The sequence below is a fragment of the Perna viridis genome, chromosome 5 (genome assembly GCF_037379345.1).
Source record: "Perna viridis isolate PV_CMFRI_1.1 ecotype Kerala chromosome 5, ASM3737934v1, whole genome shotgun sequence".
NCBI lineage: Eukaryota > Metazoa > Mollusca > Bivalvia > Mytilida > Mytilidae > Perna > Perna viridis.
Genome location: NC_142449.1, coordinates 20,680,576 through 20,702,802, shown reverse-complemented (window position 1 = coordinate 20,702,802; position 22,227 = coordinate 20,680,576). Strand labels below are relative to the sequence as shown.

General features: G+C 32.6%; 2 protein-coding genes across 2 annotated transcripts; both read left to right on the top strand.

Moving 5' to 3' along the window:
* The first annotated feature begins 12,389 nt into the window (after nt 1-12,389).
* On the top strand, nt 12,390-16,222 carry LOC148616454 (uncharacterized). Its single transcript, XM_088583506.1, has 4 exons — nt 12,390-12,432; nt 12,701-13,059; nt 13,322-13,386; nt 16,129-16,222. The coding sequence occupies exons 2-3, from the start codon at nt 12,702-12,704 to the stop codon at nt 13,360-13,362; spliced, it is 399 nt and encodes a 132-aa protein (XP_088439632.1). The 5' UTR covers nt 12,390-12,432; nt 12,701; the 3' UTR covers nt 13,363-13,386; nt 16,129-16,222.
* Nucleotides 16,223-17,855: 1,633 nt separating this feature from the next.
* LOC148616453 (BTB/POZ domain-containing protein KCTD21-like) lies at nt 17,856-22,043 on the top strand. Its single transcript, XM_088583507.1, has 2 exons — nt 17,856-18,058; nt 19,059-22,043. Exons 1-2 carry the CDS (start codon nt 17,880-17,882, stop codon nt 19,372-19,374), a joined length of 495 nt encoding a protein of 164 aa, XP_088439633.1. The 5' UTR covers nt 17,856-17,879; the 3' UTR covers nt 19,375-22,043.
* Nucleotides 22,044-22,227: the final 184 nt, after the last annotated feature.

Sequence of the window (22,227 nt, the reverse complement as noted above, 5' to 3'; positions counted from 1 at the left end):
TAGAACAAAACTCAGTATGAATGTTCCTTGGGGTATTCAGCATAGAACTGATTACGGGAATTCTGATTCGTCGAAAAACATGAACGCCGTTACTAAAATAGAACATAGGTGGTGAGTTTTTCGCATATATCCCCTAAGCCGTTAGGTTAAATCAAATTCCGACATGGGTTAAAGTGTTCAGTATTGTGAAATTTATCTGTAGTCGAATTTTTGTTATCTGTTAAGCCATGTGGGAGTGATTGCCCCTTTTCGACGTTTTTGTTTTGTTGCTCTTTTTAATGTTTTTCACTTTCAAAAAATCTTCTATGACATTACTTGACGTAGTGGAATTGGGTTGATGTGGGCATTTTTGTTCCGTTGAAAAACATGGGCGCTGTTACTACAAAATATAACAAAGTGGTAAGACAATTTTTTTTCACACATTTCACTTAAACCGTTAGGTTTAACCCAATGCTGACATGGAGTAAAAGTATTCAGCATGATAAGATCTCTGGTCAAATTTTCGCTTTGATCAGTTAGCCATATTGGAGTTATTGCCGTTTTCGACGTCCCCCTATTTTTAATGTTATTTCTTTCAAAAGTCTTCTCTGAAACTACCAGACCAATCAGAACCAAACTTGGCATGACTTATGCATAACACTGATGTGGGGATTTTGTTCCCTCGGGGAAAAAACATGGCCGTTGTAACTAAAAAGAGAACAGAAGGGTCAGGCAGGAGTTTTTTTCGTATATCTCCAAAACCGTATGTTTACACCAATTCTTTCAATGCTGGAACGATCGTTATTGTACGGCTTACAGAAGTCAGCATTGAATCAAAGTTGTAGTACATCGTCTTGTCGACTTGAAAGGTGAACAATAATGGGTTTTTTGTACAGTTTGCAGCAATATCTTGAAAAATATGATAGATGGAAAAAATCATTTGATGAAATGGTCCTTGTGAAAAAGTCTCCTGGCATCAAAGTTGTTGCCCTTGCCTGGTTAAAAATGATAATTTTAGCAGTTTTCAGCCGACGTCTTAGAAATTATAATTAGATAGAAAGAAACTCAATTGATGAAATAGTCTTATGATGGTAAGTCCTGCCAAAGTCTTGAGTCTAAATTGTCGGACGACTCCTTTTAGAGCTATTGCCCTTGAAAGGCAAATAATTAATCAGGTGAGCGATTCAGGCTCATTGGATCCATTTGTTTAAAAATCAAATGGATATCAAACTTTGTTGTAAAGATATAAAGAGGAACTGCCATTTTTTTTGGGTGATATTTTTAACATGGAATGTTAAAAATAAATTTTGAAATGAGTTAAAATAACTATCAAATAATTCGCTCCTATCATTATCATCAAATTCTATTTCATCAATATCTGGATCGTTTATTATATCAATCCCATGATTGTTTATTATATCACGAAGGGGAAGATTGTAGTTGTTAGCTTTGCTAGTCCCAAAAGAGACTTTTCATTATTAATTTTCTGTGAAGTTTTAGTTGTGAGAATTTTCTAGCATTTGTTCTAAGTTATTTTTGAATTCGTCTTTTGCAATCTTTTTTTTTATATTATTGACCTTATTACGTTGATGTTTTTATTTTTAGGGTATCCCAATAATTTCTTTTTAATAGCGCAGATGAACCAATGTTTCTCTTTATTACGTATGCGACTTGTGAATTTGTTGGAATACATTCCATGACAATTTGAACACATGACATCGATGTCTTGTAAATCGACAGGTTAAGTATCCCAGTCTACATCACCGTGACCGTATTTTACGGCGTCTGGCTAATTATATTACAGCTGATGCTGCATAATTATCGCTTATCTTTTTTGGGGATATTAAATGCATCAGATCACAGGGGCTTACTCCCACTGTCAATGTTACGCCCGAAATTGGAATATGGCCCATTCCGGAATGGGACGGGTCCTGAATCGGAATTACGCGATATTCCACGAGATCAACACCGTATTTATCCATAAATCTCCCAAAAACTTTACAATTCAGTGATTTTTCGTTTTACACTTCTTTATCTACTCTCCCACGTACGGGGATCGATGAAGACTGCAGTTGCTTACCGTGATATTACCGTGTGATCGTTTTTTTAATATACTTACTTATAATGTATACTTTCGCACAGGTGGATTGTATTATTGTCTGGTCTTCGTACTTATGGGATATCTACATATTTATTGAAGAAAATATCATGATACAACAAAGCAAGAATATCATTGTGAAAATATAATTTTTATTTAAAGACTACGTATTGGCGAATGTTTGGTCACGGCTGATGAATATTTACAGAAATTTTGTGGGGCTGCCAACAAATACTTGTACGCTGCAGCCCAAAACAAACCAAAAGTTTCGAAATGTTAATCAATTATTCGGCACAAAAAATTCAATCTTCGGTTCAAAGTTCAATATTTAGCACAACAAAGTTCAATAATTAGGACAACAAAGTTCAATAATAGCACAACAGAGTTCATTATTTAGCACAACAAAGTTCAATATTCAGCACAATAAAAATCAATATGCATCTTAGCAAAATTCAATATTGAACACAACAAAATTCAATCTATGCACAAATTGCAAAATTCAAATACTTGACCCTGGGAACGGAGATCAAGTATGCAAGTTGTATCATCTGATCATGCTATCCAAAAATATACGCCTTCAAACCCGATGTACATCATGTGCCGTTGTTAATCGACAACATATTTGTCCAGTGTGGTGGACGTGTTTTTCAACAAACAGTCGACATTCCAATGGGAACAAATTGTGCTCCTTTACTTGCTGACCTATTCCTTCACTCTTATGAGGCTGACTTTATAACTGATCTGATCAGAAAGAAAGAATATCGTTTGGCTAGATCCTTCAATCTCAGTTTCCGCTATATAGATGACGTATTTATTATCTTTAAACAATCCTAATATCGGGGATTTGATGTATCGCATCTACCCAAAAGAACTTGAGATAAAGGATACTACAGACACTGTGAAGTCAGCCTCATATCTTGACCTACACTTAGAAATCGATGATAAAGAAAAACTATTGACCAAACTTCACGACAAACGTGATGACTTCATTCAGAATTGTCAATTTTCCTTTCATCTGGGGCAACATCCCTTCGGCTCATGCGTATGGAGTGTTCATATCACAACTCATACGTTATGCCAGTGCTTGCCGAAACTACGCAGACTTTTTGTATCGCGCTAGAACTCTAACAAATAGGCTTCTGGAACATGGTTATGTTGCTACAAGATTGAAGTCATCACTACAGAAGTTTTATAGTCGTCATCATGAACTCGTGGATCGTTATGGTGTATCCATCAGCACCATGAAAACTGATTTATTCAACGGGTCATAGTTTTCCTTTCCTCGTTTGTCTACCCCGGACTTGACTTTTTATGAGCAACTCGGCGAGTGTTTCTAGAAAAGCAGAGGATGCTTACCCTACCGATGCAACTGGTCCATGCTCCCAGTTTTTAGTGGAGTCCGAGTTTTTCATTTACTTTTGTTACTTTGTATGTATGGTTTTAGTTGCTTTGTGTTCTTTGTTGTGTATGTCTGTTTTCCATGTCTGGTCTTTGTCCCTGGATTACATTCTTTTGAATGTGGCCTTGGTTCCCTTGATTACTATTTCAATCAGCCGTGCCTGTTTGGTTTGTTACATCTTCTGAAGTTATAAACAAAAAGCATACAGCAGTATTTGTTCTAACATAAAAATACGGGAGTGGCGGGAGGGTTTAAAATATTTTCTTGTATATTTGGCATATCAAAATAAAATTTTTGTTGTGACCTTACCCGAAAGCAAAGGGGAAATAATTGGGCCACATGGCCTTTTATATAGTTCAAGGGGGAATAACTCGTACACGGGAACTGAAAACGGTCAAAATCTTATCCGAATATTTCTCAATAAATTCATCTATTCTTGTAATTCAATAGATGGTCATATTAGTACAATGGATTTTTAGAACTTAAAGGGCCCATATGGTATACGGCTTTGTTTTAACACTATACCATCTACCTTTTATTGCGTACCCTATATCACACCTCCAGACCTATATTTCACCCCTTCACAGACCATACTTGTAAGTATGGTTAAATATATATGATATAATGAACATGACATGTTAAAATCTGTATCACATGCTGTATCAACCCTCGACCTGATATAGGAATCTCGGGTTGATACAGCATGTGATACCGATTTTTACGATATTCAGTATATATTATATGTCAGTGGAAAGATAAATTTATTTTTGAATATCGTCTTTTTCTAACTGAAATATTGTAATTTTTTTATTCTATTTTGCAGTAATTAAAGAGCGGTCAAAGATCAATCTATACCCTAATACCCAGTTGCAAGTTATTTAAGTGAAATCGTGTGTTGTAGGTATCTAAAACAGATAACATATAAAGATCACATTAATTGAATTAAAAAAAATATTATAACGAACTTTTTCTTACAATAGTTCACTATTTAATCACAGAACAAAATTGTCCCTAAAACGGCAGTATTTTAGTTTATTTTTATTAAAAAAAATTAATCACAGGTCTATGGATATAATAAGACACCGTAAATATTACAATGTGTATCTAAATATTAAGTACTAATTAGCCAAAAAAAAAATAAATAAATAAATAAATAAAAAATTAAAAATTAATACAACGTTCTCTATTTGATCTCAAACTTGAGCTTTGTAAAATGAGTTTGAAAATGTAAATTATATTTTTTTAACAAAACAACAAGAAGTTTAGATTTAATTATATATTTATTTGATTTTATCATTAATTCAAGACCATCATATTTCTATTTATAAATTCTACAACACTACAATAATCTTTATAGAATAATAAATATATATCTTAAACTTTTTTACTTCTGCTTTATTCAATTCAAAACATCACATATATGATTATGCACTATATAACCACTTATGGCAAAACCACAAAGTAAGAAACGGTCTCCATGAATCCTAACAAGATCAGTTGAAAATATGGAATAAGATAATTATTAAGTATTTATTTCTGTGATTGAACTAGGAGGCAAGTAACTCTATCATTTTAATATTAAGTATTGCTGAGAAGACAATTAGATACAAACTAAAATTTTTATCTGATTTTCGGCCATTTTTAAATTGATTTTTTTCTTTGATAATGTTTGAAAATGGGATAAAAAATTATCATGATTCATTGAAATTTATTTCAGTGGTCATTGCAAGAATTTTCATTTAACTATCTTTCCAATACAGTGATGCAATGGGAACTTTTAAGCATGAACAAGCAATATTACTCAAGAAAATAAGTTTAATTCGATGAAATGTTAAATTTAGAACTAGCTTCACTACTCTCCATAGACCTGTTTCTCCTCATTATTGAAAACACTTATATTTACAAATAGGGAGTCCCAGTCTACCCTAGCGAAACGATCTCTCAGTAGGTTATAATCTGCTTGTTCATGTAGACAGATTTTTTCTCTTAAAGGGTTTTTGTAGGTTAGATTTTGGGAGATTTAATATTCCAAGAATGGGTAAATGGAAGCGAACTTGATCGAAGAGATGCAGACCTACATCAGTGATCAACAGGTTGATGAGATTGTTAAGCATGATGAGGTCAACAAGGGATGATGAGTGTTCCGTAAAATGGGTAGGTTCACTGATTAACTGCTGAAGGGAAGATCTTTCATTTTATTGTTTGGAGAATGAGATTAATAAATAAAATTATCTGTTACAGTAACGTCTTTATCAATATTCAGGGCTAATTCTAAAGACTCGGAGACTTCTTCCCATATATTATCATTACTATTTGGTGGAACATAAAATGTACCGTATAACACGATTTTCTTTTTAAGTTTATTTCTAACCATAAGCATTCTGATTGACCAACGCAAAGGTCGGGACGCCAGATACTTGGATCTTACATACACAACAACATCCCCACCCAAACGAACTAGTCTATCTTTGCGGAATAGTTGGTATCCTGTTATCGATATTTCATTATCAGGTACAATCTGTTTTAATCAGCTTTCCGTAAATGAGAGGATATTAAAGTCGTTATATTCAATTGACATTTACTTAAGTTTTGGTTTTATGCTTTGCACGTTCAAGTGAAGAAAAAATACAGAATTCTTCAGGATTTGTGAATAACTTAAGTTTAAGCTGGTGGAGCTAGTATTTAATGGTTCCGTGCTACAACTGGATGTAGACAAGGGCCCAGGATTAGTTTCGACGCCAGCAATTCCCGACTTGCGGACCAACATTTTTTTCAACATTTATCTCCCTTTGGAGCAGGTGTCTATTCGGAACACGTAAGGTTTTCCATCCGATATCGACGATACTTTAGAGATCTCAAAAGTCAAAAGGAAATTTCTTGTTCTATTGACCCTGCCATAAATTTTCTTTACCCGGAATACAAATGAAAATCATCCTTATGTAACCTACCAACAAAATGAAACACCCTGTAAATTTTAGAAACACCGTTTTGTTTGTCTGCTAGGATTTCCATTTCCATTCGAGTTAACTCTTTTTTCTGCACCCGAATCCGAACATCGATTAGAGAGACTTCGAAATTACACCTGCTCTTACGGGAGGTAACTCTGCAAAAACAGGATAACATATGGTTGCTCCCCGAGCTCCGCAAGTATGGAATTATCAATAAAATACAAGCAACTATGTAGTAGAAAATTTCAGTTTTTATTGGAAAGTTTGGAACAGACTGAGTATAACTTGATATATTTTCCCTCTTTATCTCGGTACTTGCTTCTGCATTTAGTTCCCGATTTAGCTCATGATCAAAAAGGACTTTGCTTAAAAAAAGTATGAGCGGGACAGAGGCTAATCCATAAGTGATAAATAAACAAATGAATTTGATATTGAACAATGAAAGACATTTCTTAGATTTCCTTATACGCGATAATGAGTAAAACGGTCCGATTCTCTCTCTCTCTCTGTAGCTATATCATCCGTCATCATGACCATTTAAGACAAGATTTATTGATAGCCTCAGACACAGTAGGTGTACAAGAGGACAAAATAAAAAAAAAAAACAAACAAACAAACAAACAAATGTATATACATGTAAATAAGACACAATACACAGAACAGTCAATATCATTAAATATGTGAATACATACAGATTCACATTTATATTTTAACACATTCACTTTCATATGATATTAGCAATTTTTCGTAATAAAGCACACACTCTTTTGGATAATTGAACATTACAGATAGACAATAACCCACCAAATTTACTCATATTCGGTTGCTTTGAGTAGTCATGTGGGATGTAACGAGATCTTAAATACATAACCGTCCGATTATTTCACTGGAAGAATATGTGAACTTCATCTCCCTCCCCTTTTTTACAACGATTACATATTCTTTGACTCCGTGGGACTCCAGACCACCTTCCAGTTTCTATTGGTAGTTTTAAGTTAGGATATCTTAATTTTGTCAAATGAATACGTTCTGCTGGGGACAATCTGAGAAGATATGGTTCAATTCTGAATTCATGTTTAAAATTGGAATATAATTCACCACGAGACATGTTGTCCATTTGTAAAAATTAATAGAATTGATCACATAATGCCTGTTTAACTGCGATCTTAAGCCAGTCAATATTTACTTTCACGTGTTCGTTCCATAAGTAACTAAGACCTGTATCATCCAAAATAGATTTAACATGATATTCCACCTAAATTTGATTGGATTACTGTCATGCATTTTTAACATAAGTCGAGGCATTTTATTTGACAGTTTTTGTTCTTCTTCCATAGTTCTTGCCCAAAAGCTAATCATTCGTACTTTAACAAGTGGAATTCTACCCAACTCGCCATAAACCATAAAATTTGGAGTGCTGCTTCTCAGCTTAAGGATATTTTTACAAAATTTAAGATGCACCTTTTCAATGTTTTGCTTATTTTCAAAACCCCAGACCTCAGAGGAATATAAAAGTATCGGTGATATCAAAAGTATCAAATAACGTCAACTGTAAATCTATTGGCAGTGGAATGTTTCTTAGTTTCCTATAGAGAGCAAAAAGAGCTTTTGGGGCTTGATCTATTAGACGCTTTCTTGTAATAGTGAAATTAATAATTGAAATTTATATGTATACGACTCTACTATTTCTATATTTTTGTTATATATTTGGAATTGAAAATGTTGTTTACGCTTTATTTTACTGAAGACAATAACTTTTGTCTTTTCAGTATCAACTTGTAACTTCAATTCTTTTCAGTAATTAGCAAACACATCCAATGCTTTTTGCAAAGCTTCCTTTGTTTCTGACATTATAATTGTATCATCTGCATAAAGCATCACAAATATTTTGACATATACATCAAACATTTCTGAGCATGAACTTCCTATCAAATCTAGATTTTGTACTTACAATGAAGTATTGCAAAATGATTTCTAGATCATTCAATAAAATTGAGAACAAAAAAGGTGACAAGTTTTCTCCTTGTTTCACACCAACTCCACAGTTAAAAAATGCAGAGAAATTACCTTGATGCCCAATACAAGACTTAATATTCTGATCCATATTGAAAATAACTGAAAATATTTCCCTGTTACATTGGATTTTTGAAATTTTAGCCACGGGCCATCTCTCCAAACTGTGTCAAATGCTTTTTTAAAGTCAACAAATGTGCAAAATACCTTTGGAAAATATATATAGCTAAAAGGGAGTGTAACACAAAATGTTGTCAACAGTAGAATAACCCTTTCGAAATCCAGTCTATGATTCATATAAGAGCTCAATCTCATCGGTAGACTTAGTAAGTCTTTCATTCAAAATGGATGAGAAGTTTTCCCTAAGCATGGATTTAGTGTAATTCCTGTATTGTTATTTGGATCCGATACCAAACCTTTATTCTTGTATTGTTCTTATAAATAGGTACAATAATTTCTTGTGACCAAAGTTCTGGTACAATATCTGTATTGAGTACTGAATTAAAAATCATTAAGTATACAGGTATTAGCTCCAAAACAGTGTTTTAAGATATTCATTAAGAATATTATCAACTTCACATGTTTGCCATTTTTTTTAGATTTCTAATATTTTTAATTTTAACTATTTCGTCCTCAGTGATTGGACCACTAAGTAATTCGTTCAATTCTCTTGGTAAATTGTTAACAAAATTTTCAAAATTTCTTGAACTCTACTTCGGCGTCCATTTTGGTATCAGTCTTATCTTATATTACATATTCCTGGGCGGGTCTACGCAAATGATTATCATTTTTTCATCAAAAGTAACGGGTAAATATCAAGCTATGACACAAAAAACTTGTTTTTGAGGAAAAACAGTATTTTCATGAAAAATAATGCTTCAGAAAAGGTGTTTATTTTATGAACTCAAAATAAAAGTGAAAGTAGAAAAGGTCTATTTTTAGTTTGACCAGTCCTAGTGTACCAAAGTTTGTGTCTTTTATTCTAAAATGGACCTAAAAATTATTTTTGACATTTCCTTAATTGAAAAACATGGTCAAAAGTTGAAACTCCTTGTATATTTTTTTTAAATCATGAAAATTTAAGGTATACTATAGAAGCCTGTGAGGCGAAGAATACAAGACTGAGACCTGATACCCACAGTTTCAGTGGAAAGTAAGATTTTTAGTAAGTGAGTTTCAATTATCCTAGAAGCTTTCAAACAACAATATATCATATTTTATACTAAATGGAACAACCTTAAATGGAATAAAGTGATTCAAGGCCTCATTTTTACTTTTATGGCATATTTTTACTAAATTTGGAAATTAGCAATGTTTTTTATGGATTAAAAGATGACCAATGGATTGCAATTGCTATTATCAAAAATTTTCTAAACACAGCTATATAAGAAATAAATAGGGTGACTTAAATTGCAGAAATATTAAGTTTTGATTTTTTTTTACATTTTTAATACTTGGAGTAGAGACTTGACTTGAAAATGGTTGAATTGCACTTGTTACACATGACATATAAAAACTGAAATGTTTTTTTGCATTTTCACTTTTATTCTACTTTAACTGCTCAAGAAGTGCTGTACTACAGCCATTTGATTGATTAAAGTAAACACTGACCGATAAAACATTTTTTATCTCATAAATGACCATTTCTAATGGTACTTCCACTCAAATTTTAATGTGACTTATAAAAAATTGGTGGTAATGACATAAAAAAATGATGTTTCTTCAATAGTGTGTGAAGTAAGTAGAAACTTTGATATTTTCTGTGTATGTTATTTACCGTTCTTGCAAAATGTCAATTTGTGTCTGTGAGATATTTCTCCTTTTGTAATTACTGAGCACATTTATACATGCCCAGGGTACCAAATGTGACTGAAAATCAGATTTTTGGGAACTAAGATGTTTTTTTCATTAAAATAATGATATTTATTCAACATTTTGACTCTATTATATCTTTGTTTAAACAAAAAATTCAACTTTGTGCAATTGGTTGTTTCAGTAAGCAGATATTAAACTATCAAGAGGCTCCCTTGTGTTGAGGCTAAAAAAAAGGGGGGTCTGAACTTGACTTTGTGAATATGGGCCAAAAAAAAGAGATTTTGAAACAATTTGGTATTCATAGAATAGTTAAGGCATTTGTCGTATCAATATAGACAACCTTTAATGTTTAAAAAGGTCTAAATTTTTTTTATCAAAACTTTTTTTGCAAAATTTGAGACAATTGACTTAATACTGTTAATTCACAAGAAAGCAGGAGGACAGAGATATTTTGCCTTTAAGTTGGAAATTGAACACAGTTATAGAAAAGCAACACATTAAAAGATATCAAAAAGTTTTAGTAATAGGTATCAGTCTTGTATTACATATTCCTGAGCGGATGCACGTTAAAACACGAGCTCGTCCCGTTCCGGAATCGGACGGCCAGAAAAGGAATAACGTGGAATCTCGCGTTATTCCAATTCAGGATGCGTCCCATTCCGGAATGGGAAAATTCCGATTTCGACCGTAACATCAATATGCAGTCCTACTAGTATATAACCTACCTACACTAGTGGGGCTTCATATTTGATAGTGGGACCAAGCCCCTATGATCAGAATACAGGCAATTCATGCTATCACTTGTAGTTATAGGGACAAGTAAGTGAACTGCTATTGTTTATATTTCTAGTTGGGTTTGCTTTTACATTTTGAAGATTTTGGTTACGCATTAAATCAACAACAGAGTTCGAGTCGCTCACGATCACGATATTTTCGGTTAGCGGATGCACAACTTTAACGTGTCCAGTTCCGGATGGTCAATAAAAAGAATTGGCCTCTAGCGAGCACTAGTAACTTCAGCCCGTAAGTTTTCACCATTGTCGTTATCATCTTTTGTGTAAATAAGAAGACCAGCACTAGTGCTGGTGTGATCTTTCCACTGGGATGGATTAGGATTTAAAAAAATATATGGTTTCGAAAGTTTTCGAAAAATGCCGTATGATTTCTGATGCTTCGTATACTCGAAGTTGCAAATAGACAATTTAATCTTTACTTAGGAGTTATATATTTTGAGAACTAGAAAATCAATTTAGGACAAGGATTTAATTCAATATTTCCGATAAAAAGAAATACTGTAATACATACAAAAGAAATGTCAAATTTTGGATTTATTCCTTGAATAGCCATGCTGAAGCGAAGTATCGAACAATGTAAGTTGTCAACATAGTATTTGGGTAACTGAGTCTGTTATAGATCACGACTATTTGGGTAACTGAGTATGTTATAGATCACGACTATTTGGGTAACTGAGTCTGTTATAGATCACGACTTTTTGGGTACCTGAGTCTGTTATAGATCACGACTATTTGAGTATTTAAGTCTGTTATAGATCACGACTATTTGAGTATTTGAGTCTGTTATAGATCACGACTATTTGAGTATTTGAGTCTGTTATAGATTACGACTATTTGAGTATTTGAGTCAGTTATAGATCACGACTTGAATTCGTCGTTTTAAGCTACATTTGTTCGTTTCGTACTTAAATGTTAGACATGGTGATGTTCCAAAAGGAAAACAACTTTCCTTTGAAGACATTTTGTTCCATTCAAAAAAATTCTTGTGTTATCTTTTTCCCTCAGAAAAAATGTTTATTTCGCATTTATGGTATATGAATGACAAGAAGATACCTTATATCAATTTTAACAGTAAGTTATCTGAATCATCAACCATTACTTTTACTGCGGCATATAATGACGAACTCCATTCGGAATAGCAAGTCCTCCAATATTATATACTCATTATATTATGCAGATTTCGATCAGTGGTTTAAATCAGTGTGTTAGCATTACATATGGTGTACATGTATTACATGTATTTTGCATGTAGTTATTCCCGGAAGTGTCTACAAGTGACCATATATTACGACTTACTATATAAGATAGTTTGCGTCGGATATATAAAATGTATTTAAGTAAAACAGATATTCTAATTGAATTATCTTGTTTTGATCCGACATAAAAGTAGGTGACATTAGATTTTGTATATTTTCGACAACTGATAAATAAAAAAAGATTCCATTATGACCATGAAGCACTTTTCATAACAATTATTTTTTGGTACATGTGTTTTATTACAATTTGAATTCTTCAATCTCAATCACTAGGTTGAAGAATTCGTAGTTTAATGTATATTGTAACATATGCATGTAGATTGATGTAATTTGTATTTTTATCACTTGCTCTCCCTCAACGAGTTAGCAGTTAACAACAATGGATACCTTTGTTTTAGAATGAAGATCATCTCAGTTGTTGCCAGCGTTTGTGTTTGTCTGTCTGTAGTGTCTGCTACTGGATATGGAGCTGGATATGGAAGTAATTATGGATACGGAGTAGGTTTCGATGACGGTAGCTTTGGTTACAAAAACCTCGAAGGTTATCACAGTTATGGGCCATCAAAATTAGGTCACGCATTCTCTGGATATGGCAAAAAAGGATACGGAGAGAAGAGTGGATACATCGATGAACTATTCTTGGCCCAACCAATTGTTCCTATAGCATCACCTTACCCTTCTGGTGATTCATTGGGTGGTGTTGTTAATGGAGGGATTTTCGGCGGTAGTCTTGGAGGACAAGACGGTCTTCTTCTTGGTAAGATCAATAAAATGGGGCGCTAGTCATTCTGAGAAAAATACTGTTGTGGGGATTTCATAGTTTTAAACAACACAAGATGAAAACATTTGCCTTACTATATGACTGTATAAAATATCGAATACAGTCATATTAATAAGGAGAATTTGTATGGATTTCGAACTTACCAAAGTTAATCTTACTCTCAGAGTTCATAAATATTTCACATTTATTTGTATTTTGATATGTGTTATGTGTAAGATCGTTTGAATGTTTGTTTCAGCTGGTTTCTTGTTGCTATTGGTTGCCCTAAGAAATAACTGAACGACTTAGTGCATACACCAGAAAGTAAGTAGCATTTGTTATTGGTCTATTGTTAGCTTACTCATACGTATAAGGACTATATACAGTGTAATATTACTTATTATTTTTCGACAATATCTCGGTATTGAGACTGCACTCATGGCAACGTCACCTTTGGTGAGTTATTAGAATATGTATCTGTATATGGTAAATCTTTTCGTTAAAGTAATGACCGTTTCCTGTTTAATGTGACCGAGTGTAAACGAATTCAAGACGCTCGTTTGGTGTAATAAATGGAAATCCTATATATAGATTCTACTTCAGTTTCGAGTGGATTGTAGTATTTCTACACTCTCGATACTTAAAATCAAAGTTTTTAACATGCACGCTAAAGCTCAAATATTAAAAATCTTGAATTAACAATCTCGAGTGTAGATAATATATATAATATATAATCCACTTGAAACTGAAGTGGAATCTATATATACAAACAATTTTTTGCTATTGTTTTTTTTTTTAATGAAACCTAAATAAACATAAAATTCATTCAATTTCTGAAATGTAATGAAATATTAAAATAGTGAATAATAATGTACAAAAATGATAAAAAAATGCCATAAAAACAAAGAAACAAGAAACAAAAAACAAAAACAAAACTAAAAAATAATAAACTAATAATTGAATAAACTTAAGTATCATTTTTCCTCAAATACAAATTTTCAGTTTATAAGTCATTTATATTAGTGACCAGGTAAATATTTAATGGGTAGCTCAATAAAAAATTGAGATTTTGGTCCATTATCATTAATAAACATTTCATTTAGTGACATTTTTTAAATAAAAAAGTCCTACATTATTTGAAAAAAGAACAGTCATGTTAAAAGTATATTTTTCCGTAAAAGGCTTCAGTTCGTATGATGTAAGAAAATTTAATAAGTTATATATTATGAAAATCTGATTTAGAAAAGAATTTATTTAATTTTTTTAAAGAAATAAATTGGCAATAAATACTAGTACTGATTTGACATTAATAAACTGGCAAACCATGTAGAACCGCGGGGAAATGTGAGGTTGTGCAATGAAGGATAATAACAAAATTATCAAACTGATAAGATGATTGGGTTTTTTTAACGACCTTGAATACCAATACAGGCCTCTCACGGTCAACTGGTGTTGGTGGCGGAGCCCAGCCTTTCGGGATACCTGACCGAAGAACTCGGTCAGAGTATGTCCTACTAGCTGTTGGGCTGCTGTGTTGACGCTCTGGTCTATTCCCAGACCCCACGTGGATCCGAGAGCGTTTCCCCACTCTAACTGTTTGGGAGTACGTCAACGTGAAGAGTGATCAAACTGATAAAAACTCGGCAGTAGTCAAATAGGAAAAGTTGAAAGGAAAGACCGTACAACAAATAACAATATCAGGTTAAAACCTGGAAAGTTATAAACCACCGCAAAGTTCCTGACTTGGTACTGATACTATGTATTTATTAACAGATTTTACAGCGGCTTAACCTGCCGCTTCTATCACGATTCAGTATTCCGGTAAATTTCAACACAAATTGCCGCCTGGCAAAGTCGGTCAACTCGGTAGTTAAAACAATACAGTAGATATGAACAGTAAAACATGAAAATAAATAGAAGTAAATACAATTAAAGTTTAGTAAATAAAAAAAGATCTTCAAAATGAGTCTTCCACTTTATGGGGAAGATGAGTTAAGTTCAAGATAAAATCATGATATACAGTTGTGTAAATTGCCTCCAGTCAAAATCGGTAAACTCCGTAGTCAAAACAATAAAGAAGATATGAACCATAAGTAAGTGAAAATCAAATGAAAGAGAACTAAATACAAATAAAGTTAAGTAAATAAAAAAAGAACTTTAGCATAATTAAGCCAACTTTATCGGGAAGCTGCATCAAGTTGAGAATGTAATCAGAATATACTATTGTACGTTTGAACTACAGAAAATCAATTTGTAAACATCATCTATAATCAGTTTGATATGGATATCGAAAATAAAACTTTTTTTGGCAGCGTATAAGACGTACGTTCTTTTAACCTTGGTCCAAAAGTCTGTTTCTAAGGCCGTTTCTTTAGAAGTCAGAATACTAGTAGTCGCTACTAGCTCTGACAGACCGTACAACAACTTAGAAATATTTATTTACCATAGACAAGGAGGCTTGTATAGTACTACACAATTAAAATTTTAAAATAAAACTCGTCCCGTTTGTCATATATATTATTGTTCTTAGATGACTGCTGTCGTCAAATGTGAGGTCAGGTGAAGGTCTAAAAATGACGCAGAGAAAGCCGTGTCAGTAGTCTTTTTAATGTTACTATCTTTATAGTGCTAAAAAGGTAACAGAAAAATAATTTTTTAGCAAGCAGCCATTTTAATGTGACATTTAAAATGTCACAACAGAATGCTATTTAGTTAGTGACTGTATACTGGTTAGTAAATATACGGTTAGTGTTTTAAGTTAGTGACTGTATACTGGTTAGTAAATGTAGGGTTAGTGTTTTAAGTTAGTGACTGTATACTGGTTAGTAAATGTAGGGTAAGTGTTTTAAGTTAGTGACTGTATACTGGTTAGTAAATGTACGGTTAGTGTTTTAAGTTAGTGACTGTATACTGGTTAGTAAATGTAGGGTTAGTGTTTTAAGTTAGTGACTGTATACTGGTTAGTAAATGTACGGTTAGTGTTTTAAGTTACGGTTGCAGTATAAAATAAACTATACCAACTTCTTTTTTCTGAAATTGACCGTTTTATATTTTTTCTCTTTCCAGGTGAATATAGAGAAAGATTTATGCTAGTTACAGTTGCTATTATTTATTTATTTATTTATTCTGCTATGTAACATACACGTACAAAATAAATTTCACATAACAATTCCATTTGTTTGTCACTTCTCCTGATAGTCTATGGAGTGGGATGGTCCACCGCGAACTATCCACACACCAATTGTGAAGATTTTCAGATTACCATAATATATCCCGATTATGAATCAAAGAATGTTCTCGGTATGTATTTGTACCCACTGAAAAAAACAAACTTGGATATCAGTGGCTTAACAGTTCGGACGTCTACGTCATCATGGGATATCTCAAATGTAAAAACGCAAGTAAATGGCATCATGTAGCTATTGTTTAAGCTTTTTAATGTTACCAAGAATGTCACGTCAGTTTCAATCAAACTAAATATGACTGTTTTAGTTGAATGAACAATATGTACACAGTACCACCGAAATATCATATTTTCATTATTATAATTTTACATACGATGGGTACATAACTTTTTGTAGATTTTAACTGGTCTAGAGCTGGCTTGTCAGTTAAATGCTTGAAGTCCTTAGTTTGTACATTTGTGTAAATTAAGTTTCTTTTTTTCCGTTGGAATGTGTCAAAAAGAGAACCAAATTGGTCAGTAAAATAGTAACCTCTGGGTTTTTAATTACAAGGTAGACATGGGACACCAACATTTTTATGTTACGCAATGGGGACGTCGTTATCCATGAGACTATATAAATTTTGTACTTGTCGGTCTCTTGCGTTGACAAAAGATGCATAATGTTGCGAAACTTGTAAAATAAAAATAAAAATAATCTTAAAATATGTTCACAAAATGGACTTGACACTGAAAAGCTATAATTTCCCCATTTCCCGTTAAATAACGACATAGAGACAAACTACTCATAACACATATGTAAATAATACTCGTACACATTTGTAGTAAATGACAAATAATATTTTAAAGTTCATATTCTCATGCGTTATTTTTACGACTTTTGAAGAAAGAGACATCTTTTCTAAACAGAAAAAAATACAACACGCAGAAACAAAACGAAAACAGCATCAAACCTGCAACAAATCACACAGAACAACAAAACAATTGTCAGCAAACAAATAAATAAGTAAATAAATGACCAACAACAACAACAAAAAAAAAAAAAAAAAAAAGAAGAAAGAAAAGAAAAAAACCTAAACAAAGAAGAATGAAGAAAATATGTATCGCTCACCTGGAACTGGTATTTTTGCCTTATGAATTTTCCCTACCTGCTTAGGTCTAAAAATGTAAGCCTTCAGTGAAGAAAAAATACAGTTAAGTTTTAACCTTCGAGGGCTGATCACAAGGAACATATCAATCTCCATCTTGAATCATTTCAAGATTCAAGAGAACTTTAGAAATGCATTTTCTAAAATTTTTTTGAGAAAAAATTTTGTCTCTAGCAATGTGAGAATAAAAAAGTTTGTATTACTCTCAGCTTTTACTGACTTAAACCGTATACTTGAAAGAAAAAACGATGTTCTCTTGACATGTTACAAGAAAAAGTCTTTCACAAAAAGCGAAAAAAAAATTGTTTCAGAAAAAAATCAAAAGCTCCCTCCATCCAAAAATCGAATGGTTGTTGCCATACATATATTTGATTTACCACACCTCGAAAATTTTCTTTAACGATTAATTGTATATTAAAGCATATCGATTGACAACACCTTATTTAATCAAATAGAAAATAAACTGATGTAACATCTGGAGAGACATGGTAATGGCGGACAGGATACTAAAACTAAACGTCGGTGGCGTGCTTTATACTACTACTAAATCTACGTTGACATCGGTTCCTGATGGATACCTCTGTCAACTTGTCACTGGAGCTATACGGCCACTCAGAGATGAGAGAGGTACTATATTCATCGACAGGGACGGACATGTATTCAGGTAAGCTTATTCCCCCGTTCAACTTATTTAAAAAAAAAAAAAAGCATTCACAGTGGCGGATCTAGAAATTCCAAAAGGGGACAACTGGCCTTAAGGGGCCCGCTCCAGAGATTTCCATTTTTTCTATATACATGTAGAAAAGCAAACCATAAGGGGCGTGAGGGGCGCGTGCACAGCCTTCCTAGGATTATCCTATGATTTAAAGCAATGCAAACTTGAATCATCATTAAAGATGTTTTGTAAATAAATTATGGGGCGAATAATATGATATTATTAAAGATATTTTGAAAAACAATTATTAAGTGATAATGTACTCTTACATACTAATAACAAGTTTTACAAGTTAAGCATGTATGTTGAAGCGTATACGTAAACAAATTAAGTAACTCTCAAGATCTAACTTAGAGTATTCTTTTGTTTTATTCTCTACCACTATTAACCGACGAAAATAAAAAAATCCAAACTATTAGGAATGCATAATTTACATACATAAGAGTTACTGAATTTTAGTGAAGGAAGATGACTAATTCACGCGTCTGTATTGATTGCTAAATACGTGCAGCATATGTTGTGAATACTTACATATGTGTTATAATTTTGTAACTCATGAATGTCGCCAATAGGTACATACACTATGACTACCATCTTACATGCATCCTGGTCCTGTACTTAAATGGACTAAAAAAATCGTAGCATTGTCTGAAAAAAAGGGAAGGTATAACCACGATAACACCCTTTTCATAAGCGTACACAGTACTCTCGCGTGCGAAAACCAGACGCACAAGATTTCTTAAATTGGACTGCGATGCAGAGCTGATCAGAGTTGTGAATTGTTGGCTGGACTTGGTCCAAAATTAAGGCCCTACGCTGGATTCGCCTTCATTTTTGGAGTGTACTCTACATGTTCAAAGGGGAAAGGGTTTTATACCCTAAGAAGGGTAACGTCCATGTTCTTTAATATACATGTGAAAATTGTAAATTGGTTTCATATCTTTTTCAGATATGTTTTGAATTTCCTTCGTTCGAGGAAGTTGACCTTGCCACAAGGTTACAAGGAGCTTGCTATGCTAAGGGAAGAAGCGGAATACTACGATTTGTGTCAGTTGGTGTTTGACGTGGAGAAAGTTCTAAAGTCTAGACGTAGAACCCGCAACAGGCCTCGAAATGGAAACCGGCCAAACCACAAAATGGTGAATGGCAGTAACAGTAACAATCTAAGTAGAAGTTTGGGCTCAGATATGAATTCACTAGCTCTTTGTGATGAGAACGGCTCGGTGATATTCGAGGACGATTCTTCAGATTTCTTTTACGATTAACAGTTCCTTGTGGTGGTTATTTTTTCGGTATATTGGTGTTTTATTATCTTCACAACACCATATTTAATGATGTTGGATAATATTAGAGAAAACGAAGAAAAAATAATTACTTATTTCATTTTAGTGGTTTATGCTGGCATCAACCATTGCGCGTAGATAGTCTAGGGGAGTTTTGGGACCGGTGAAAATGACTTGATTTTCGAAATTATTTCGACTTCGCTCCTAACATGGCAGTGATAATAATTTGACAAGGTCGAGAACACTATAGTGATGGAAGCAAGGTCACGAAGGTCATATGCCTTTTATTGGTATTATTTGATCATCTTCTTGGAGAAGATAAGAACAAGCGCGTGACTGTCAAAATGTCTGCGAGAAAAAGAAATACACGTTCTCTCCATTCAAGACTAGCAGGTCACGGAAACGTAGAAATACATTTTACATGCAAGAATACTATGACAAAATTACGTATTTTCTAATCCCTTTAATGTTCTATAATATAGTAGAACATGATGAGTTAAGTGTTCTATAATGTAGTGAAATTTGATATGTATTTTATATAACAGCAGAATTTAATTGCAAAGAAATGAAATTATATAACTACATTTCTGTTTTGATCAAGTCACAAAATATATATTGATTCCTGTTGCCTTGACAAGTTGTGGCTTTGTAAAGAAAGACGGGAAAAGAAAAAGAAGATAAGAAGAGAAGGAAGAAAATGATCTTGTCGTGTAAATACATTTATAACATCATATCTTCCCAGACATGAATTATAAGTTCTTGAAATACGATATACATGTAGATATTTGTAAATAAGGAACTGCAAACTTAAAAGGTATTTTTATCAAATAAGATTTTGAATTTATGCGTACTATTCCAGAATTTCAGAAATCCAACCTTTTATACACGTATACACTGTAATGTCCTATGAGAATCCCCTATCATACATGATGACAGGAGTGCTTAGTATATACTTAAAATTAACAACTGTTTTAGATGATTAATTGAGATTTAAGTGCACACTTTCTATAATTAAAAACGTAACGTCTTACGTGTTCGTCTGAAACTATAGTATAAGACTCGATAGACTAGAATTGAAGGGTTTGAGACAGACAAGTGCATACTGTATCTCTCATTTTTACAGTGTACATGTAATGAATAATAATATTTCTGTGTATTGATAGGGCCCTCTTTGGTATAGGAATGCAGTTTCTGTTCTAAAATGATAAGATAGCTAAGGTCAAGTTCACAAAGTTAAGTTCAACTTAAATACATTCAACGTTTAATCCCAGACCCTGCCAAAACAGTATTAAAAACGTGGTTATTTTTATACAAACATTTCCTATTTTTGTATTATATAAGTAAATCGATAGACCATATTCGTGCTAACATTGAAAACATTGCTACAGTTATTGTAACAACGAGCTTATTGACATGATACACCTAGTAACATTAAAATGCATATCTATAGTGTATACCCTTAAAAATATGATTTTAATGCAAATGCAATATATTGCTTATATAATTGAAACAGTTACATATAAATCTTTCTTTACATAATTAGAACAGCTGTAAAACAGGTCAGCACCTGTATAAACAAAACAAAGCAATGTAAAAAATGTTTCAAAGTTTGCATAAACTTGGTCAGTTGTTGCTAACTATAATTTTACAGAAACTGTATGTTCTTACTTTACTTTAAACATGATATTTTAATCATGAAAAATGAATTGGATTGGATAGCAGGCTTGATATATGCTTGTATTTATTATAATTCTAGGACAAAACTAAACCTTACAAGTATTTTAATGTTGTTAATCTTAACGACTGATATTTTTTTTAAATTAGCTGATAAAATTACCGGTGATATCAATAAATATATTTTTGTTATAATCTGTTAATCAAATACATGTAGATATTTCTTTTAATAGTACTAGAACAAGACATTTCAATTTAGTTTTATTTTAGATCTCCATCTATCCACGTGACATATTATCAAGGGTTAATGAAACCAACAACAGATAAAGACCCTTTCAAAATATATTTATTATAGTTTTTTTTTCTTATAAAACAAAGATTCTTTGTCAAGTTTTATTGCCAAATACTCATTGGTCTATTGAAGAAGTTACTTACAAAAAAAGTTAATTTACACTTATCCAAATTAGATCTCTTTATGCAATTTATCTCCGTGTGGATTGAATTGGATCCACAGCATTTGAACTTGGTCATGGTTTTTGAAGTTTTGTGAAGACAGAGAGGGAAATATACAGACAAGAAATTTCTTCAAATTCAAACATTTTCTTTCTCAACTATAATTTTTCATGTCAAAGAATGTTATTTATATATGTCCTTCTGTTTGCAATATAATAATATGTGAATACTTAGATAATAATTGTGTTTGCACAGAGAGTGTAATATAAGTCCATGTTTAAATAACTAAATCTAACGTTGCTAAGTTATGTTTATAATAGTTAGTGGTAAATTTCAGGCATAATTATGTAGTATGATTGTCATATTTAATGCTTATGTTAACTGGTTTGTCCATTGGGATGAGACAAAATCCAGACGTATGTGACCAATAGTAAGTGAACTCGACCTGTATATATATATGTGTGTGTATATGTAAAGTCATTTCATTGAATTAAAAAGAATAAATGGTTAATACACGGTTATAATTTTTTCATTTAGCAGAATATTGTAAGAGAAAAAAGACATTCAGAATAAACAATAAGACAACCTACAAAACGTGACACCCAATACATTTGAAAGAAACTCAAATAGAGTCTTAAATATCCATTGGGAAAACTTCTGAAGGCGCAACATGCAAGGAATTCTGAAAGGAAATCAACCATGGTTGAA